The 19,357-nt window shown below is 47.9% G+C and overlaps 1 protein-coding gene across 4 annotated transcripts in view; it reads left to right on the forward strand.

Moving 5' to 3' along the window:
* LOC144770403 (sacsin-like) overlaps nucleotides 1–19,357 on the forward strand; it is a 210,032-nt gene that overhangs the window by 126,294 nt on the left and 64,381 nt on the right. For all 4 annotated transcript variants that reach the window (XM_078654908.1, XM_078654907.1, XM_078654909.1 and 1 more), the window contains exon 6: nucleotides 21–1,443. In XM_078654908.1, the coding sequence (XP_078511034.1) occupies nucleotides 21–1,443 (1,423 nt within the window). The remainder of the gene's footprint in view (nucleotides 1–20; nucleotides 1,444–19,357) is intronic.

Raw genomic sequence — 19,357 nt, forward strand, 5'->3', positions numbered from 1 at the left:
CTCCTCCATTGATTACACAGATCTTCCGGAGGTGTTCAGTGGCAGACACATTGGAATGCTAGATCCACAAAGGACAGTCTTTGATGATGGAGGCTTCATGTGGAACCTGCAAGATGAAGAGGACAGGAAGGAGATTGAATCACTCTCTGACCAATTTCTTCCCTTCATGGATGGTTTAAGAGCCATTGACCGTGGTAACTGGGACAATATCAGGGAGACTGGCTACTTCGAGGGCACGCTCTTCCGTTTTCCACTGCGGTCAAGTCCTTCTGAGCTAGCTGACAATCTCTACAGTACAGAAAGGGTTACTGAGCTATTTGAGTGCTTCAGTAAGGATGCTAGTATTAGCCTTCTTTTTCTTCGGAATGTCACTCGAGTGTCATTGAGAATTATTGACCATGATGGGGCAGTGAAACACCTACTGACTGCCTGCATGGATGTTCAGGGTAGTGTAGTTCTAGAGAATATCAATTGCACTTCATCTAAGATACTCACTTCAATGAATGTGAAGACCTGTACTCTAAATAGCTTTGGTAGGCCTGAAGAAGTCTGTAAATGGCTGGTCATTGCTAGCACAATCAAAGATGGGAATTTTCAAGTCTTGGAAGACCTTGCAAAGAAATTAAACCATATTCCCAAGATTGGCCTTGCATATTGCCTAGGTGACAAGAGTGTACATTCCTGTGGTGGGCGTCTCAGCTGCTTCCTGCCACTCCCAGACAGAGAAGAAAATAGGACTGGTCTCCCGATCATAATCCATGCCAGCTTTGACCTGACTGATGACAGAAGAAGCATAAAATGGGTGGAGGTAGATCAACAACACGATGATGCTGCCCAGTGGAACCATCTGCTGGTAGAGCAGATCTTACCTCTCGTCTATTGCCAGGCAGTCCAGGCAGCTGTGTCTCTGGTAAGGTCTTTGGATGGTTCAAGTTCGTTGGCCTATGGCATTTGGCCTGACCCAAATCAGACCGTGCACAAAGAGAGGTGGCAAAGGCTGACTGAAAACATTGCCAAATGCTTGCTTCAGATGGAGGTGCTGTACACGGCTGCTGATAGTTCCATGTGGTTGAAAGCTACGGAAGCAGTCTTCTTACCTGACATGCAGAACAATGACATACAGCAAGCCTTGGAAGACCTTCTTCTGCATGTGGGAGAACCTCTTGTCAAAGTCCCAGGACATGTTTTGAGCACACTTTTGTTGGCTTCCAACAAGCTCAGAATGGTGACTCCTTTATTCATCCGAGGGGTCTTGCAACAAAACTCCTGGAATAGGCTCTTAAGCAGACAGAAGCTATTGATTTTGGAGTATGTGATCAGTGACGAACAATACCAAGACCTCCAGGGTCTCCAGCTCTTACCTCTGTCTGATGGAAACTTCATTAGCTTTCTGGAGGCAGAGAGTGACGAAAAGGCCTTCATCGACAGCCCTAAATATCCAAGGTTAGTAGCTTGGCACTGCCTTTTACTTTATTCTCATGATATTCACTTAAAATGTAATGTGGGATCTTGTAGACTATCTGATTAAAGAATGGAGGGCTCACCATTCCGTTTACCATATCCATTAACGTTTTTACTGAACCCAATATTGCCCATCGGTTGTATAAATATTTGTGATATTGTGATTATCTGACATTTTCATTGTATGATTGTATGGTAATGCCCACATTCACAGCTAGTCTGATTTTTTCATGATATTGTATCAGCCCTTCAGCCACTTTCTTATCCTTTGTTTAGAATATAAATTTTTCCTTTAAGAATCACCCCATTAATTTATGTTACAAATTGATAGACACTTGTGTGCCCTGATATACACCCGAAAGCTCTCTGAATGTTTTGATGAATATTTGCCATAGTCCTGGTTTTAAGTGCAGTCCAACTACCTGAATGTTTGCATAAAATACCAAAATCCAGTGTTAACCAGAAAGTGTGAATATTATTTGCCATACCTATTATAGCATACTCATTATGGACTTTTGATAGCCATGAAGACCGTCGGCTCCTTACTCCCATCCTAGACTAGTTACAGTGCTCATTTATTTTACTTCTAAAATAATACTTATTTTTGGTTATATGCTTTTTTAATGCCTACATGAAATTCTAATAGAGGCAAATACAAATAAACCTTTAAAGCCTTACACTCTTATGAAAGGTATCGTCCAAAGGCATATCTGACTGACCATTAAGCAAAATCTAAACATTTTACCTCTAATGATATTTGGTCAGCAATACTATATTCTCTTCGACTTCAAATGTCATACTCCTCTTCTCCTCTGCCTTTTCCAGGCCCTAAAACAGGAATTGCAGTTCTCTGAGTTGAAGTGGGTCCAAATGTACCAGCACATGGAGAAAAGCATTTTTTTGTAGCGTTCTAAATTGTAATTTTTTGTTCATTATTTCTTGTGCCTTGTGGAGAGCAATTGTTTTCTACTGTGCCTCAAACAGGATTTCAGCCTGAAATGTTGGGGCTGTCAGGATGTATTAATTGCTCCCTTCATCTACCACCGTTATCATTGGCATAGGATAGGTCTTGTTCTGCCATGTGATTTGATAACCCTCTGCAGTCTGTTCTACAAGGGATCTTCCATATTCATGTACTGCATATATCCCTCCCAACAGCTGTGAACCTTGGTCCTACTTACAGGGGTAGTCTCTTTGATCAGGACTTCATGCACTTTTTATTGAATTCTAAGGCTTTATTTTTCCTAAACAGAGCATCCATTTACTTAACTATGGCATCAATTCTCTGCTCTCTTGCTATATATCTGAATTAAGGTCTGGATTCTGAATGCCTCCCCTAAATGCCCAGTCTCTGAGACCGTAGTAAGCGTATTCTCCATTCATCGAATTGAAGGTTTTGATACTCCCTAGTTCCCAAAACAAGGGTCAATGTATTGTCTTTGCCACCGGAGATTCTTCAGCCCTATTAAACCACACACTGCTGAGATTCCACGTAGCGATGAAGAAGGAAGAAGAGCCCATATTAGTGGGCACTGTGAATCAATCCGATATCTTATACTCATCAGCCAAACTGAAGTAAGTAGTGAAAACGACTAAAGTCATTTTCATGAGGGCAGGAATTTCTAAATCTGTCAAACCTTCAACTAAATAGAGGTAAAAATTAATAAACCATCACCACAGGATTCTATATGCATAGGAGACACCCAGATAGGACCAACATTGTAGTCGCCCCTGCTTAAAAATCTGTGGCACCACTGCAGTGCACTCAAAAACAAGAATGACAATCCAAAGCAGTGAGTAGGAAAACTGCCTTTACCACATCATACACCATAAAGATTACTAACGAAAGTGCTTTGATGGCAAATTATCAATGTGCACAGTAGGATGATGTTTAGGAGTTAATATAACGCCTATCACAAAAGCATGCCAAGAAGATCCAAGGCGGATTGTAGGGTCCCGATCACGAATATTCAGACTGGGTGTATGTCATGACAACGCGTGGTATTACCACGCATGCCCTTACAACGCGGGGATTACAACGAAAGTCGTTACGACTTTCGCTGGAGGGCGCTGGATAGTGGAATAGTTTAATTTTCTATTCCAACTCCAGCCCACGTTGACAGTAGGGAAGGTGTTGGATAGAAAATTAAACTATTCCCTATCCAAAAGCGCCGCTGTAATCCCTACGTTGTAATGGCAGTGCGGGGTAATCCCCGCGTTGTCATGGCTGTTCCCCTTCAGACGTGATAGAGCAGAGTAGGTGAGACTGTAGTGGCCGATCTACATACTAAGTGTTACCTACTCTGATAGGGATCCTCCAATCCACCTATGAAGTATTAGACTCCACTCTTCAAGGTGGAGACACTACACTGGTTCCCCACTAGGGGTCAGCAGCATACTATATTAGGTTATCCTCGAGTAGCGGGGAGATCGCCCATCCCACCAGGGGGGCACCACTGTTTATTAAGGTCCTGAAGAGGTCCTGCCCGACTGTTGGGTCTAGATGTCACGAAACATGTCGACCACATACTCCTAACATTTTCCTGGTACCTAGGGACCTCAAGATAGCACTAATGTTTTTACCTAGTCCTGGACCCTTATTTAATTTAATTCAGTTATTACGGGTGCCGGTGCCTATTTTAAGTCGCTTTCTATACACTATAATTCACTACTCCTATTGCCAACGTGCACCCACCACATATGGCGTTCTCAGATCTAAAGAACTCCACCAAAGTAGCCACTAGGCCTGTCCGACATTGCAGCACTGGTCTGACGAGGAGCATCCTATGATAAAGCATGACAGCTTAACAGGTGTGTAAGGGAATTACGATCTGAAATTCAGATCTCCCAGCAACACTTACTCTGACTTGATGGCACCCTTTAGTGCATCTGCCTGACAGAGGAACTACCTCCTTTTTGTGATATACCTAATTACTAGTACAGAAAGAATATTATTTTAACTTGTGTTGTAGCTTAGTATATATCTTTAAGTCTGAGACATGTTTATGAAACACTTCTGATCATGGGATGATGTCATCAGTGATGTCATTTGAGATCTCATCAGTGGTATCAGTAATTTCACTGACTATGTCATGAGTGATGTAATATGTGAGGTTATAAACAGTGCATTGTGGCGGCATGAGTTCTAGTTAGCCTAGGTAACTATAACTGCTGAATTTCTCTGGTTTTGTACGATTGAAATGTCAGCCTAAGTTTTTTTTAATTCGATTTCCAAATTATAACATCCCTGTAACATTTGTTTTTTTTCACTGAATTTCTACGGTCATAAGTGATACATTGCGGTGGCGTAAGTTATAGATGGCTCAGGTAACAGACCCACTAAGACACTCACACACCCAGTCACAGACTCTACTCCGACACTAATGCACCAACTCATAGACCCACTCAGAGATTGATATCCTCCCTCGGAGACCCATGCACCCACTCACAGTGCCACTAGGAGACCCATGCACCAGCTCACACTCATTAAGAGACTCGCATACCCACTCAGAAACTCACACACCAACTCACAGCTTCACTCAGAGATTCATACACCCACTCACAGACCCATTCAGACACTCATGCACCCACCCAGACATATACACTGACCCACTTAAACACTCATGCTTCCACTTACAGAACCACTCATGTTCTCACAGACCCACTCCCAGACCTTCTCAGAGAGACACACACTGACTCACAGACTCACTCAGATATTCATGCATCCACTCGTAGAACCACTCAGACATTCATGCACTTACTCACAGACTGACTCGCACACTCGTGGAGGCACTCCTAAACCTACTCTCACACTCACACCCACTCACAGACCCACTCAGACACTCCTGTACCCACTCACACACCCAATGAGACACATACGCATCTGCTCACACACCCTCTGAGACACTAATGCACTCACTGACACTCACTATCAAAGGTTACAGGTTACACATACGAAATAAAATTTAAAAACCCTTAGAAATTCACCGAAAAACACAAAGGTTACAGGGCCGTTCTAGTTGGTCTGACATTTCACTCATACAAAACCAGAGAAATAAAGCAGTAATAGTTACCTGAGCTAACTATAACTTACACCACCGCAATGCACTGCTTTTGACCTCCCATATAACATCACTCATGACACATTCGGTTACATCACTGATGAGATCTCAAATGACATCATTGATGACATCATCCACAGAACTACTCACACCCCCATAGAAACTCTCATACATCTATACGTACACAGCCTCCCATATACCCATTCACAGACCCATACCAGTACTTCCACAACCAATAACTCATCCATGGAGCCACTCACACCTCTACTCACTCATACTGCCATTCACACACTCATTAACTCACCATTACACCCAATCACACACCCAGTCATACAAACATACACTTATACACCTTCTCATACACCCTTACGGGCACTCCCACTCCAACTCAATCACCCATACAGAAACTAACACAGCCACTCACTCACCCATACAGGTATTCACACACTCACTCATATAGCCACTCACACTGCCACTCACTCACCAATACAGTCACTCATACACCCACTCACTCATCCATTCAGCCACTCAGACTGCCACTCACTCAACAATACACCTACTGACACACCCACTCATGTACCAATTCATCCACTGACAGTCATTCACTCACCCATATAATCACTCACACAGCCACAGAACCACATACATACCCATTCACGCATCCAAACTACTCATACACTCTCATCCTTATAGCTACTCGCACAAACATTTACTCTCTAATACCCCCACTCACCTACCTATTTGCACACTCAAACATCTATTCACTCACCCACTCAGCCATTCTAACAACTCAGTCACCCATACGGCCACTCACACTCACATACCTATGCAGCTATTCCCTTACCTAGTAACTCACTTATACACACTCACACACCCATTCACGCTCCAATACAGTCACTCAGTCACCCATACAGCTACTCACATACTCATTAACACATCCAAGTAACCACTTACATACTCACTCACACACCCATACAGCCACTCAGATTTACTCACATGTGTGAGTCTGAGTGGGTGGGTGTGTTAGTGGGTACATAAGTGACTGATTGGAACTGTTAGTGGGTGCGTAAGTGTCTGAGCTGGTCTGTGAGTGCATGAGTGAGTGGGCCTGTGAGGGGGTGTGTGAAAGTCCCTGATCGACCATTGGAAAAATTAGCGTTGGATTTCTTAGGTCCAATTGAAAGGCTAGGTGTTAGGAACAGATTTTTACCTGTCGAGAATATCACATCTGTGAAAGTAATTGAATTTCTTAAGGAGATATTCTTTGAAGAAGGAATTCATAGAACACCAGGTTCGAGGCATATGGGCTGCAGACCACACACTATTGCATAAATCATCATCTGGTGGTGGGCCCGGATGATTACACTTTGTTGTTGTCTTCGAGGAGTCTTTGTCTGTTGGATGACTCCTCCTATAGATCATATTACGCATGGGCATCGGCTCAATATTCATATTATTTTTTCCGCCATCGGGCTCGGATTTGTTTATTGTTTGGTCCCGTTACCGATCTCTTTGAGACTTCCAGTCCTACATCCTACCATCCGTATCGTCTTTGACAGTAATTCCAGTTACCCGCGTCGAAGAAAGGCTTACACTTCTCGATTCCAGCGTTCGTTGGGCCGTCTGGCCCAACTGCGCCATTGGGCCTTTGGCTCATGGAAAGAACACCCTTCAAGAAGTGCCCTGAGTGTGGACACAAATTTCCTCACACTGATCTTCATGAGGTTTGCAATCTGTGCTTTTCTCCAGAGCACAAGAGTAGAGACTGTGAGGCCTGCGCTTCGTTCCGATCCAAGAAGACAATTAGGGACCTTCAAGCTCGAAGAGTCATGGCGCAGTCATCTTAATCGACACCAGACCTCATCATAGACGAGGCTCCGATCGAGGGAGAGTCCGAAGAACACCAGCAGGACGACATTGTTTCCGAAGCAGAGGATCCAGCTTCCGGAGCCGAGGATCAATCAGAAGACGACTATCTTCTTCCAGCTGGTCAACAGGTCGTGAGTACAAGCGTCGACCCTGTTCACTCCCCCATACCGGGACAGGCTTCGGTTCCACCTCCACCTCCGGGTCCAGGTGCACACCGACCAAAACCTTCCGACGCCGTGCCTTCTGGCTCAGCAACAAATAATAAAAAAAAGCCTCCAGTCGACTCAGGCTTGAGTCAGTCTGTTGGTCCCGACAAGCAGAAGTACTCAAACCAAAATTAACTCTGGCAACAAAGCAGCCCTCGGTACTGAAACCGCTCAACCCAACATCAAGCTCAGCACCGAAAGACGTTCCCAAGTCTACTGAACCGAAGACAACGCCGGTTCCGAAAAAGTCGATCAGAAGCCTGCTTCGGCACCGAAACACACTTTGGCTCCGAAAGTCAATAATTCTAAACGTACTTCGGGAACAATTCCAGATCGAAAAAGCTCAGATCCGAGAAAGAAACATGATATCAAGTCTTCGGAACCGAAGCCAAAATCCGCTCCAAAGACAATAGACACTGGAAAAACTAAGCATTTTGATCCCAAGCAGGATAAATCGGGACCGAAAAAGGATTTTTCAGCAGAAGAGCTTTCCCACCCAGATCCAAAGCTAAAGACTCTTCGTATTAACCCAAAAACTGGACATGTCATTACAGTGCCTGAAAAGAGGAAAATGGACTCTCCCAAACCACATCAAGTTCCTCTCAAAAACATGCTCAAACTTCCCCCATAAGAATCCCTTCACCATTGCTAGAGATACCAATAGATATTTCTCTTGTACACTCACCATCCAGCACTCATAACCCTATAACACAGGATGATGATGAAGACAATTATTCACATGGGGTAGAAAGTGAGCAACACCTAGATGACCCAGACAATATTCCTGGGCCATCAGATGATCCCTGGGAAGATTATAATGCGCCAGATGCACCAGATCTGCCACAAGATGACGCATACCCTTCTAGTCCATCTCCCCCAGATGACACTATTGGGTTTACACAGCTCATTCATAGAGCAGCCACTTTTCATGGAGTGGACTTACATACAGATCCAGTGGAAGAGGACTTCCTTATGGATACACTACTGTTGTCACATAAAACCACAACCACATTACCAATACTTAGTGGAGTAATGAAACATGCATCAGAGGTATTCAAAGACCCCGTTAGAGCCAGGGTAATTAACCCCAGACTGGAAAAAAAGTATAAAGCGGCTCCACTGACCCAGCATACATCAAAGGTCAGCTGCCATTGGACTCATTAGTAGTATCAAATGCGAGAAAAATAGCTAACTCACAGACAACAGGGGATGCTCCACCCCCTGATAAAGAGTCCAAGGTCTTAGATGCTTCAGGAAAACACACCATCTCACAAGCAGCAATGTCTGGAGAATTGCTATCACTCAAGCTTTGTTAGCGAGATATGCTCGAGCTCATTATGATGAGTTAGAATCACTCGTGCAACATTTACCAGAACAATATAAGACCAGGGCTACTGACTTGATACCAGAAGGCAAGGTTATTCGAATACCTCAATCCGCTGTGCATTAGACGCTGCTGACACAGCCTCTAGAGCAATAAATACAGGAGTCCTGTTGCGTAGACATGCATGGTTACGCATCTCTGGATTCAAGCCAGAAGTACAGGCCAGTATCTTAAATCTACCCTTTGACCAGCAACATCTCTTTGGTCCAACAGTTGATAATGCACTAGAGAAAAGGAAAAAAGATACGGATATGGAAAAATCCATGGGAGCCTTACAAACTCGGAACCATCGAGCGTCCTTTTGTCGCTCCTACAGGGGTGCCTCTAAAGGTTTTCAAACTGACAACACCTCCTCCTCTCATAATGCGCCCACACCAACCTTGCCCAGTAGAGGGTATTACAGAGGAGGATATAGAGGTAACAACAATAGGGTAGAGGCAGAGGACCGCAATGCCTCTACTCCCAAACAGTGTCTTCCCTTCCATCCCCCCTGACCATTCTACTCCTGTCGGGGGTGGAGTACAACAGTTCCTACCTGTCTGGAACTCCATCACCACAGACAGGTGGGTAAGACAAATAGTTCAGTCAGGTTATTGCCTGGAGCTCACTTCTGCTTCTCCAACAATACCACCCAGACAACGCCCCTTGTCACAGGAGCATCTCACACTCCTAAAACAAGAGGTTGCATCTCTACTGCAGAAGAATGCAATAGAACCAGTCCCAAAACACAGGAGTTTACTCCCTATACTTTCTCATACCCAAAAAGGATGGGTCCCTCAGACCTTTACTAGATCTAAGGCCCCTAAACCTTTACATACAATCCGACCATTTCCATATGGTCACACTACAACAGGTTCTGCCGCTGTTAAAACAAGGCGACTTCCTTTGCCACATTAGATCTCAAGGACGCCTACTTCCACATTCCTATCCATCAATCTCACAGAAAGTACCTTCGATTTGTATTAGAAGGTCAACATTACCAATTCAAAGTACTCCCTTTCGGAGTAACTACAGCACCTTGAGTGTTCACAAAGTGTCTAGCAGTAGTAGCAGCACACTTAAGAAGGGACAACATTCATGTGTTCCCATACCTAGACGACTGGTTAATAAAATCCAAGTCATACCACCAATGTGTACAGCACACGCATCAGACCATCTGCCTGTTGCACAAGCTAGGATTCACAGTAAATCAAAAGAAGTCACTTCTCCCACCATCCCTGTCTCAACAATATCGAAGTGCCACAATAGATGCCTCCAAAGCAATTGCATACCCCAATTCAACAAGGATACAAAGTATGCAAGCTCTTATACAAAAATTCCAGCCACAGCACTCACTACCAGCTTGAGTGTTCATGCAATTAATGGGAATGATGGCATCTTGCATTTTCATAGTACCATACGCAAGACTTCAAATGCGCCCCATACAAGAGTACTTAGCAAGTCAGTGGAATCAGGCTCAGCAACAAATAACAGATCTGGTGGTGGACGACCGGACATATCGCTCTCTGCAGTGGTGAACACCAAAAATCTTTCAAAGGGCCTGCCGTTCATAGAGCCTGATCCACAAATGGTGCTAACCACAGACGCATCTCTCAAAGGATGGGGAGCACATTTGGAAAAACACACAGTACAGGGTACATGGACACTGCAACAAAAGCTACTCAACCTAAATCATCTGGATTTTCGGGCAATTTTTCTAGCTCTAAAATCGTTTCAACATTACCTATCAAGCAAGGCTGTACTAGTCCACACAGACAATATGACAGCCATGTATTACATCCAAAAACAAGGAGGAACACACTCCTTACAGCTCTCCCGGCTGGCGCAGAGTATATAGAGGTGGACCATTCCTCAAAATCTTTTTGTTAGCAGAACATCTACCAGGAGTTCACAATCAAGTTGCAGATCTGTTAAGTCGTCTGAGACAACAGATACGCAAGTGGGAACTTCATCCTCAAGTTCTTCAACCTTTCTTTCACAAGTGGGGCCAACCAGAGATAGATCTGTTCGCCACACACCGCAACCCCAAATGCCCAAGCTTTGTCGCCAGATACCTACACCCATTGTCCAAAGGCAATGTGGTATGAATGAGTTGGTCAAACACATTTGCGTATGCTTTTCCACCTCTCCCACTAATTCCGTTAGTGGTACGCAAGCTACATCAACATTCCCTCACATTGATTCTCACAGCACCAACGTGGGCAAAACAACCATGGTACACCACACTACTAGAACTCTCAGTAGTACCACATCAAAAATGTAAAACTCTCTCCACATCTACTGACACAGAACCACGGAGAGATCATGCATCCAGACCCAATACAGCTCAATCTAGCGATTTGGCTCCTGAGGTCTTAGAATTTGGATACCTCAATCTTCCGCCTGATTGCATGAATGTCATAAAAGAAGTGAGACGCCCCACCACTAGAGCATGCTATGCAGCCAAGTTGAAAAGGTTTGTTGTGTATTGCATAAATAACAACATTAACCCATTAGATGTTTCCATACAAAACATTATATGTTACCTGCTCCATCTACAAAGATGTAATTTAGCGTACTCCTCAATCAGGTTACATCTTGCTGCTATAGCAGCCTCCCTTCAAAACAGACAACATTTGTCATTATTTAGAGTACCTGCCATCAAAGCGTTTATGAAAGGACTCAAAAGAAAAATTCCTCCCAGAATACCACCCTCTCCGGTATGTAATTTTAATATTGTTCTTACTAGACTTATGGGTCCTCCATTTGAACCATTACATAAGTGTGAGTTACAGTTCCTTACATGGAAAGTTGCTTTTTTAATTGCTATTTCCTTACTCAGAAGAGTAAGTGAGATCCAGGCATTAACAATTCAAGAACCATTCTTACAACTCCATCACAACAAAGTGGTTCTTAAAACAAACCCGAAATTCCTTCCAAAAGTAATTTCACCGATTCACCTCAACCAATCTGTTGTTTTGCCAGTATTCTTTTCTCAACCACAAACCGTTGCGGAAAGAGCTCTACATATATTAGATGTAAAAAGAGCGCTCCTCTACTACATTGATAGGACAAAACTGTTTCGTAAAACAAAACAGTTGTTTGTGTTCTCTTCTCCTCTACACAAAGGTAATCCCATTTCAAAATCGGGTATTGCAAGGTGGATTGTTAAGTGCATTCAAATCTGTTAACAAAAAGCAAAACTCACTCTATCCATTCCCCCTAGGGCTCATTCCACTCATAAATTAGGGGCATCTATGGCATTCCTAGGAAATATACCCCTAGATGAAATCTGTAAAGGAGCTACATGGTCTACACCGCACACATTTACAAAACACTACTGTGTAGATGTGCAGGCAAAACAACAAGCTAGTGTGGGTCAGGCTGTACTAAAAACATTATTTCAAACTACTGCAACAGATGCAGGTGGTCGTCGCTAAGAGAGAGAACTGCTATGCAATCGATGCAGTAGTGTGTGGTCTGCAGCCCATATGCCTCGAACGGAAAATGCTACTTACCAGTATGCATCTGTTCTGTTATGTTATGTTAATAACACTTCTATAGCGCACAGCTGCCCCAGCCAAGGGGCGTCCCGGCGCTTCAGAGAGAGTACCCAAACACAACACAGCAGTACAAGGGCAGAAGCGCACAGATCAGAGTACTAAGATGTATGAGGGAACAGATGTGTTTTAATAGCCCTCCTAAACTTCAGAAGCTCATCCATTTCACGAATGTGGGATGTAAGAGAATTCCACAATTTTGCAGCCAAAACCCGGAAGGACCGACCTCCAGCCCTGCACAGCCTGAACCGTGGGACCACCACCAAGTTTGACCCAAAGATCTCAAGGAACGCGAGGGCACGTAAGGCACCAAAAGATTATCAAGGATCTGGGGGCCAACTTAAGGATCTTGAAGGAAAGGCACAGGGACTTAAAGTGGATCCTCTGTGCCATAGGCAGCCAGTGCAGAGAACGGATGGTACTTTCCGCAGAGCAGAACCTCGTTCTTAGCATGTAGGGCTGCAGAGCCATACACTCCCACCCACCTCCCCGGCTACCTATATCTGTTCCAGTAATATCTTACTTCGATACACAACACATGAACATCCTTTTTTGTACTCCTACAACTCCATCATTTCCCCAATGGCGAAAACAATCTGAAGATGGAGTCGATGCCCATGCGCACTACAATCTATAGGAGGAGTCATCCAACAGACAGACTCTTCCAAGACAACAACAAAGTGTAATCATCCGGGCCCACTACCAGATGGTGATCTATGCAAAAGTGTGTGGCTCTGCAGCCCTACATGCCAAGAACAGATGCATACTGGTAAGTAGCATTTTCCTTACTGATAATGGAGTTCAATTGGTGTCCAATGTAATGACTAAATTTCTTGATGATTTGGGAATTAAACCGGTTAGACTAGCATTATTTTGGCCGCAGCACAACGGTCTAGTAGAAAGAGTCAACAGAATAATTGTAGACAACGTCCAGTTGTCCCTAGCGAATAGATTGATGTGGAGAGAGGAATTGAACAAGATGATGTGGGCCCATAGGGTGACTCCCCATTCTGTCACTGGTGTATCCCCTTTCATTGCTCTATAAGGCAGAGAACCTGCAACTAAGTAATCTCCTGTATGGTTGTAAAAGAAAAGTCAAGTTTGGGTGGATCGTGAGTGTACTGTTGAAACAATTAAGGAGTCTCAAGAACGCAACAAAGTGTGCTACGAAAGAAGGAAGAGCGTGAAAGATGTTGAAATGAAATGTGGTGATTGGTTTGTTGTAAGAAAGATGGTGTTTGTCAGAAAAGGTGAGAGCAAGTATTCTCAACCTTAGAGAGTGGTTAAGGTAGTGGGATCTGTAGTGAAACTGGATGATGGAAGAGAATGGAGTATGGGGAATTTGTGTAAGGTTCATATTCCATATCCTATAGAATAGAGATCTTATTTGTATTATGTTTATGTTGCAATGTTCTTCATCTGAAAGAGACACGTTAGTGATAGATTCCTTACCTTAGAATATCCCCAGGCGTCAGACTGGATTCCGAAATTTTTTGCATAGCAGTACCCATGCGCGTCGGTAGGCGTCGTCCGCAGCTCCGCGTCCGTCGTTGGCGTTGTGGGCGCCGTGATGTCGTCAGAGTATATAGACGCCGCCTCCGCGTGCTGACGTCAGTTCTTCTTTTTTCCGCGCCAGCAAGCGCAGATTCGGAAAAAGTTGTACCCAAGTCACTTTTTGACTAAACTTTTAAGATCCTTTTTGATCTGTTTTCGAAGTCTATTCGACTCAGACGGTGCCGGTAGGGATGCCCGGGTTCAAGCCCTGCGCCGACTGATGTCGGTTACCGACCCCCATCGACCACGACGACAAGTCCTGCTCCGACTGCTGGGCCCTGACGTCTAAAGCTAGACGGAAGCGGTCCCATAAGCGACTCGAGCTTCGGCAGTCCGCCCGCACCGCTCGAGGTCCCGGTCCGAAAGGAGGTCGAGGGACCGGTCGCGGGGCCGAAGCTGCCACAGTTCCGGGAGTCGTCATCTGTCTTCGGGCTCGAAGTCCTCAGGTAAGAGGCACAAGAAGTCGAAGAGACACCATCGCTCTTTTGACTCCCCCTGACGCTCGCGCGACGCGGCCGGGGGTTTGGGCGACACCGCCCACGCTGCTCCGCTGAAGCCGCAGGGGTCGCGGCCTGCTCCATACCCGCCGGTCCCTGGGCAGAACGCGACGCCGGGGGAGATTACAGACTTCCTCATGGCAATGAGGTCGCTCGCTCCTCCGTCGGGTTCCGTGGCGCCTCTGGGCCAATTGGTTCCGACTGGGTCCCCAAGCGGGCCGGGTGCTTCGGCTCCGTCGGTGACTTCGGTCCCAACGCCGCAGGGCCCCACTGGGTCCGGTTCCGGATCCGAGTTGCCGCTGGTCGACCTCACGACCTCGCCGGCGTCGGCCCCGAGAGTGTCCTCCCCGGCGCCGTCCCAGGACGACGTCGTCCCTGGTCCTGCCCTTGATTCGGGTCCGGTCCGCTCTCGACGCCGTTGGGAGATTTTTATTTCTATGACGCCGTTGGGAGATTTTTATTTCTATGACCCAGCCCCATCTGTTGAGCCTGAGTACCAGGCGGTGGGTGACGAGGAGGATTGGGAGGGGTCTGAGGACACTCTGGCACGTGACTGTCAGTCTTCTGAGGACTGGACAGGAGAGCTTGGAGTTGCCAGTGGTCTGGACACTTCGCCCAACACTGGTTTTGTCTCCCCTCCTAGCGTGACTACGTAGGAGGGGCTGCCTATAGCGTGGTGCTGATGAGGTCGGCCAAGGCCTTAGGCCTTGAGCTCCCCGTCGCGGCCGTGAGGACTAACCTCCTCACTGAGGTCCTTAAACCGCAGTCAAGCTCGGCCGAGCCTCTGCTGCCGTTTAATGAGGCCCTATCAGACGTTCTTCTGGGCACTTGGTCCAATCCCGCCACAGGGCAGCCTGTGGGTAGGAACGTGGCCAGGCGCCACCGCCCGGCTCCGGGCGACCCTTGCTTTCTGTCTCCCCACCCCACCCCTGAGAGCCTGGTAATCCAAGCCTCCAATTCCCAGACCGCATTCCAGTCGGCTCCCCCCGACCGGGAATCCAAGAGGTACGAGAATTACGGGAAGAGGGTATTCTCCTCCTTAAGTTTGGGATTGCGATCAGTCAATACCACGTGCCTCTTGGGCCGCTACACCCACTCTCTGTGGGACACGGTCGCGGCCGTGCTGCCTGAATGCCCGGTGGAGGTCCAGGCTAATCTCGGCCAGGCTCTTGTGGAAGGCCGAGATGCGGCACGTTACTCCATCCTGTGTGGGCTGGACACTACTGACTCTCTAGGCAGAGCAATGACCACGACGGTGGCGATTCGTTGCCACGCCTGGTTGAGGTCCGCCAATTTCTCGGCCGATGTCCAAAACACACTTATGGACATGCCGTTCGATGGCTGTCGCCTCTTTGGCGACAAGGCAGACCATGCGCTTGAGCGCTTTAAGGACTCCAGGGCTACGGCTAAGTCCTTGGGCCTCTCTGCCCCGCGCCAGCAAACGGCTGCTTTTCGCTCCTTTCGTGGCCAAGGGAGGGGCGCCCCCACACGTCCTGCCAGCCATGGGCCACAGACTACCATCCAGCGCGGTGGCGGACGTGGAAACCGTTGTGGCGGATCGTTGGGGACAACGGCGAGGCCAGTCCACACCTACCCATGCAGCATCCGCCTCGAAATCCTCCTAGTCCGTGCTTTCAGGCCCATGTGTCGCCAGTGGGGGGCAGGGTTCGCCATCACCACCACCGCTGATGCACTGTCACTTCGGACGAGTGGGTGCTGCAAATCGTCTGAAGGGGCTACTTCGTCCCCTTCGAGGCGACCCCTCCAGCCATGCCACCGCAGTGCCACCGCGTGTCGGGGGATCACTTGCGACTTCTACAAGAGGAAGTTACGGCCCTCTTGGCCAAGGGGGCCATCGAGCGCGTTCCTGGGCCAGAAGTAGGGTGTGGTTGTTACTCCCACTACTTTCTGGTACCCAAGAAGGGCAAAGGGGGCCCGCGGAACGTCAACGGCTTTCTCCGGAAGGAGAAGTTCAAGATGCTGACATTGGCTCAGGTCTTAGCTGCCCTAGACCCTGGAGACTGGATGGTAGCATTGGACTTACAGGACGCTTATTTTCACATCCCCGGCCTGCCGGCCCACCGGTGTTACCTGCGGTTCACGGTAGGCCACGAGCACTTTCAGTTTACCGTGCTCCCCTTCGGCCTTACCAGTGCCCCACGGGTGTTCACGAAAGTGATGGCGGTGGTCGCAGCTCATCTGCGCAGGTTAGGGGTTTCAGTCTTCCCCTACCTCGACGACTGGTTGTTGAAGGCGGGCTTGCCCCAGACAGTCGTCAGCCCCCTCCAGACTACGGCCGACCTCCTGCACCTGCTGGGGTTCTCCATCAATGTGCCGAAGTCACACCTGTGTCCCTCTAAGAAGCTCCTCTTCATCGGAGCAGTTCTAGACTCGGCGCAGTTTCGGGTTTATCCTCCCGAACAGCGGGTTTGGGATATTCAGGCTCTGATTCCGATCTTTTAGCCTTTATCCCGTCTCGGTCAGGTTGACGCTGCGGCTTCTGGGGCTGATGGCCTCCTGCATCCTTCTGGTGCATCACGCCCGGTGGCGGATGCGGGCTCTGCAGTGGGACCTGAAGTTTCATTGGGCCCAGCAGCAGCGCAACGTGTCCGACCGTGTCTTGATCTCAGAGGGCACTGCAAGACAGTTGCAGTGGTGGCTCACGGACCTCGATTGGGTCAGTGCAGATCCCTCTCCCTACCCCAACTGGAGCACGTAGTTGTGACGGACGCGTCCCTCCAGGGCTGGGGGGGCCACATGGGAGAGGCGGAGATCAGAGGTCTCTGGTCTCCGGCGGAGTACCAGCTCCACATCAACCTTCTGGAGCTGCAGGCGATCCGGCTTGCACTGAAGGCATTCCTCCCCTCTGTCCGGGGGAGCGTAGTGCAGGTGTTCACGGACAACACCACCGCCATGTGGTACTGCAACAAACTGGGCGGGATGGGGTCGTGGACCCTATGCCAGGAGGCTCTGCGACTCAGGCAGTGGCTGGAACATCAGGGCATGACCCTTGTGCTTCAACACTTGGCAGGTTCTCTGAGCGCCAGGGCGGACGAACTCAGCCGTCGGTGCATGATGGATCACGAATGGCGTCTGAACTCGGACGTGGCGCAAGGCCTCTTTCTTCAGTGGGGACAGCCTTGGTTAGATCTATTCACCACACGAGAACGTGCAATGTCATCAGTTCTGCGCGTTTTAATTTTCAAGGCGGCACTCGCTACGAGACGCTTTTCGTCACGAGTGGAGTTGGTCTATTGTACGCCTTTCTGCCTATACCACTTCTGCCTAGAGTGCTGAAGAAGATCAGGCGCGACCGGGCCCAGGTTATCCTCGTGGCTCCGGACTGGGCTCGAAGATATTGGTATCCAGAGCTGCTCAGCATGCCTGTCGATCCCCCAATTCGTCTGCCTCTTTGGGAGGACCTTCTGTCGCAGCAGCAGGGGACGGTCCTCCACCCGAACCTGTCCAGTCTCCACCTACAAGCTTGGAGATTGAGCGGCGACAGTTGAGGTCATTTGACTTGCCTCCCGAAATCTGTAATGTCATTCTGTCAGCCAGGCGTCCCTCCACAAAATCGGTGTACGCCTGCAGGTGGAACAGATTTGTGGCATGGTGCACAGCAAAGGGTGTGGATCCACTCTCTGCCCCCCTTTCTAAGGTTCTCCTCTTCCTTCTTTCTCTTGCCCAGCAGGGCTCTGCTCTGGGCACTATCAAGGGCTACCTTTCTGCCCTTTCCGCCTTCTTAAGGCTACCTGATCAGCCATCTTTATTCAAGTCCCCAATTGTAAATAGGTTTTTGAAGGGCATCCCGCACAAGTTTCCTCCTGTTCCATTCGTGATGCCTCAGTGGGACTTGAACCTTGTACTTACTTATTTGATGTGCGCTCCCTTTGAGCCGCTTCATAACTGTCCTCTCCGCCTTCTTACTCTGAAGACTGCCTTCCTGGTTGCCATCACCTCTGCCAGGAGAGTGAGTGAGCTCCAGGCTCTTTCTTCCCAACCTCCATTCCTTTCTGTCCATCCGGACAAGGTTGTGTTGCGGACAAGACAAGGTAGTCACAGCCTTCCACATCGGGCAGTCCATCACCTTGCCCACCTTCTTTCCGCCTCCGCATCCCTCGAAAGAGGAAGAGAGGCTCCACCGTCTGGACCCAAAACGTGCGCTCTCATTCTATCTGGATCGCACACGCCAGTTCCGGGTTGATGACCAACTCTTTGTTGGTTACGTGGGCGCTAAGAAGGGACGGGCGGTGTACAAGCGGACCATCTCTCGGTGGATCGTGTTGTGCATCCAGGCATGCTACTCCTTGGCTAAAAAGGAACCTCCTGTTAGGCTTAGGGCCCACTCCACTCGGGCCAGGGCGGCTAGTACTGCCCTGGGCCGGGGAGTCCCCTTGCAGGACATTTGTCAGGCAGCTACGTAGGCCTCGCTGCATACGTTCGCAATGCACTACTGCCTGGACAGCCAAGTCCGGAGGGATGGCTTCTTTGGCCGTTCCGTCCTCCAGGATTATTATTGTGATTATTGGTTCGCAGACCCACCACCAGGGTTGGGATTGCTGGGGTATCTATTCTAAGGTAAGGAATCTATCACCAACGTGTCTCTTTCAGATGCAGAAGTTACTACTTGTGTAACGATATATCTGTAAGAGACATTAGTTAGTGATAGATTCCTTACCGATCCACCCATCCTCCCCGTTCTGCGAACCGATATCTAGGGTTAAGGTCATCCCCTTTCAGGGCCATAGTTTCATGGCACCAGTGTTGGTTTTTTTCATGGCTCTGC

This window comes from Lissotriton helveticus, chromosome 7, assembly GCF_964261635.1.
Source record: "Lissotriton helveticus chromosome 7, aLisHel1.1, whole genome shotgun sequence".
Taxonomy (NCBI): Eukaryota; Metazoa; Chordata; class Amphibia; order Caudata; family Salamandridae; genus Lissotriton; species Lissotriton helveticus.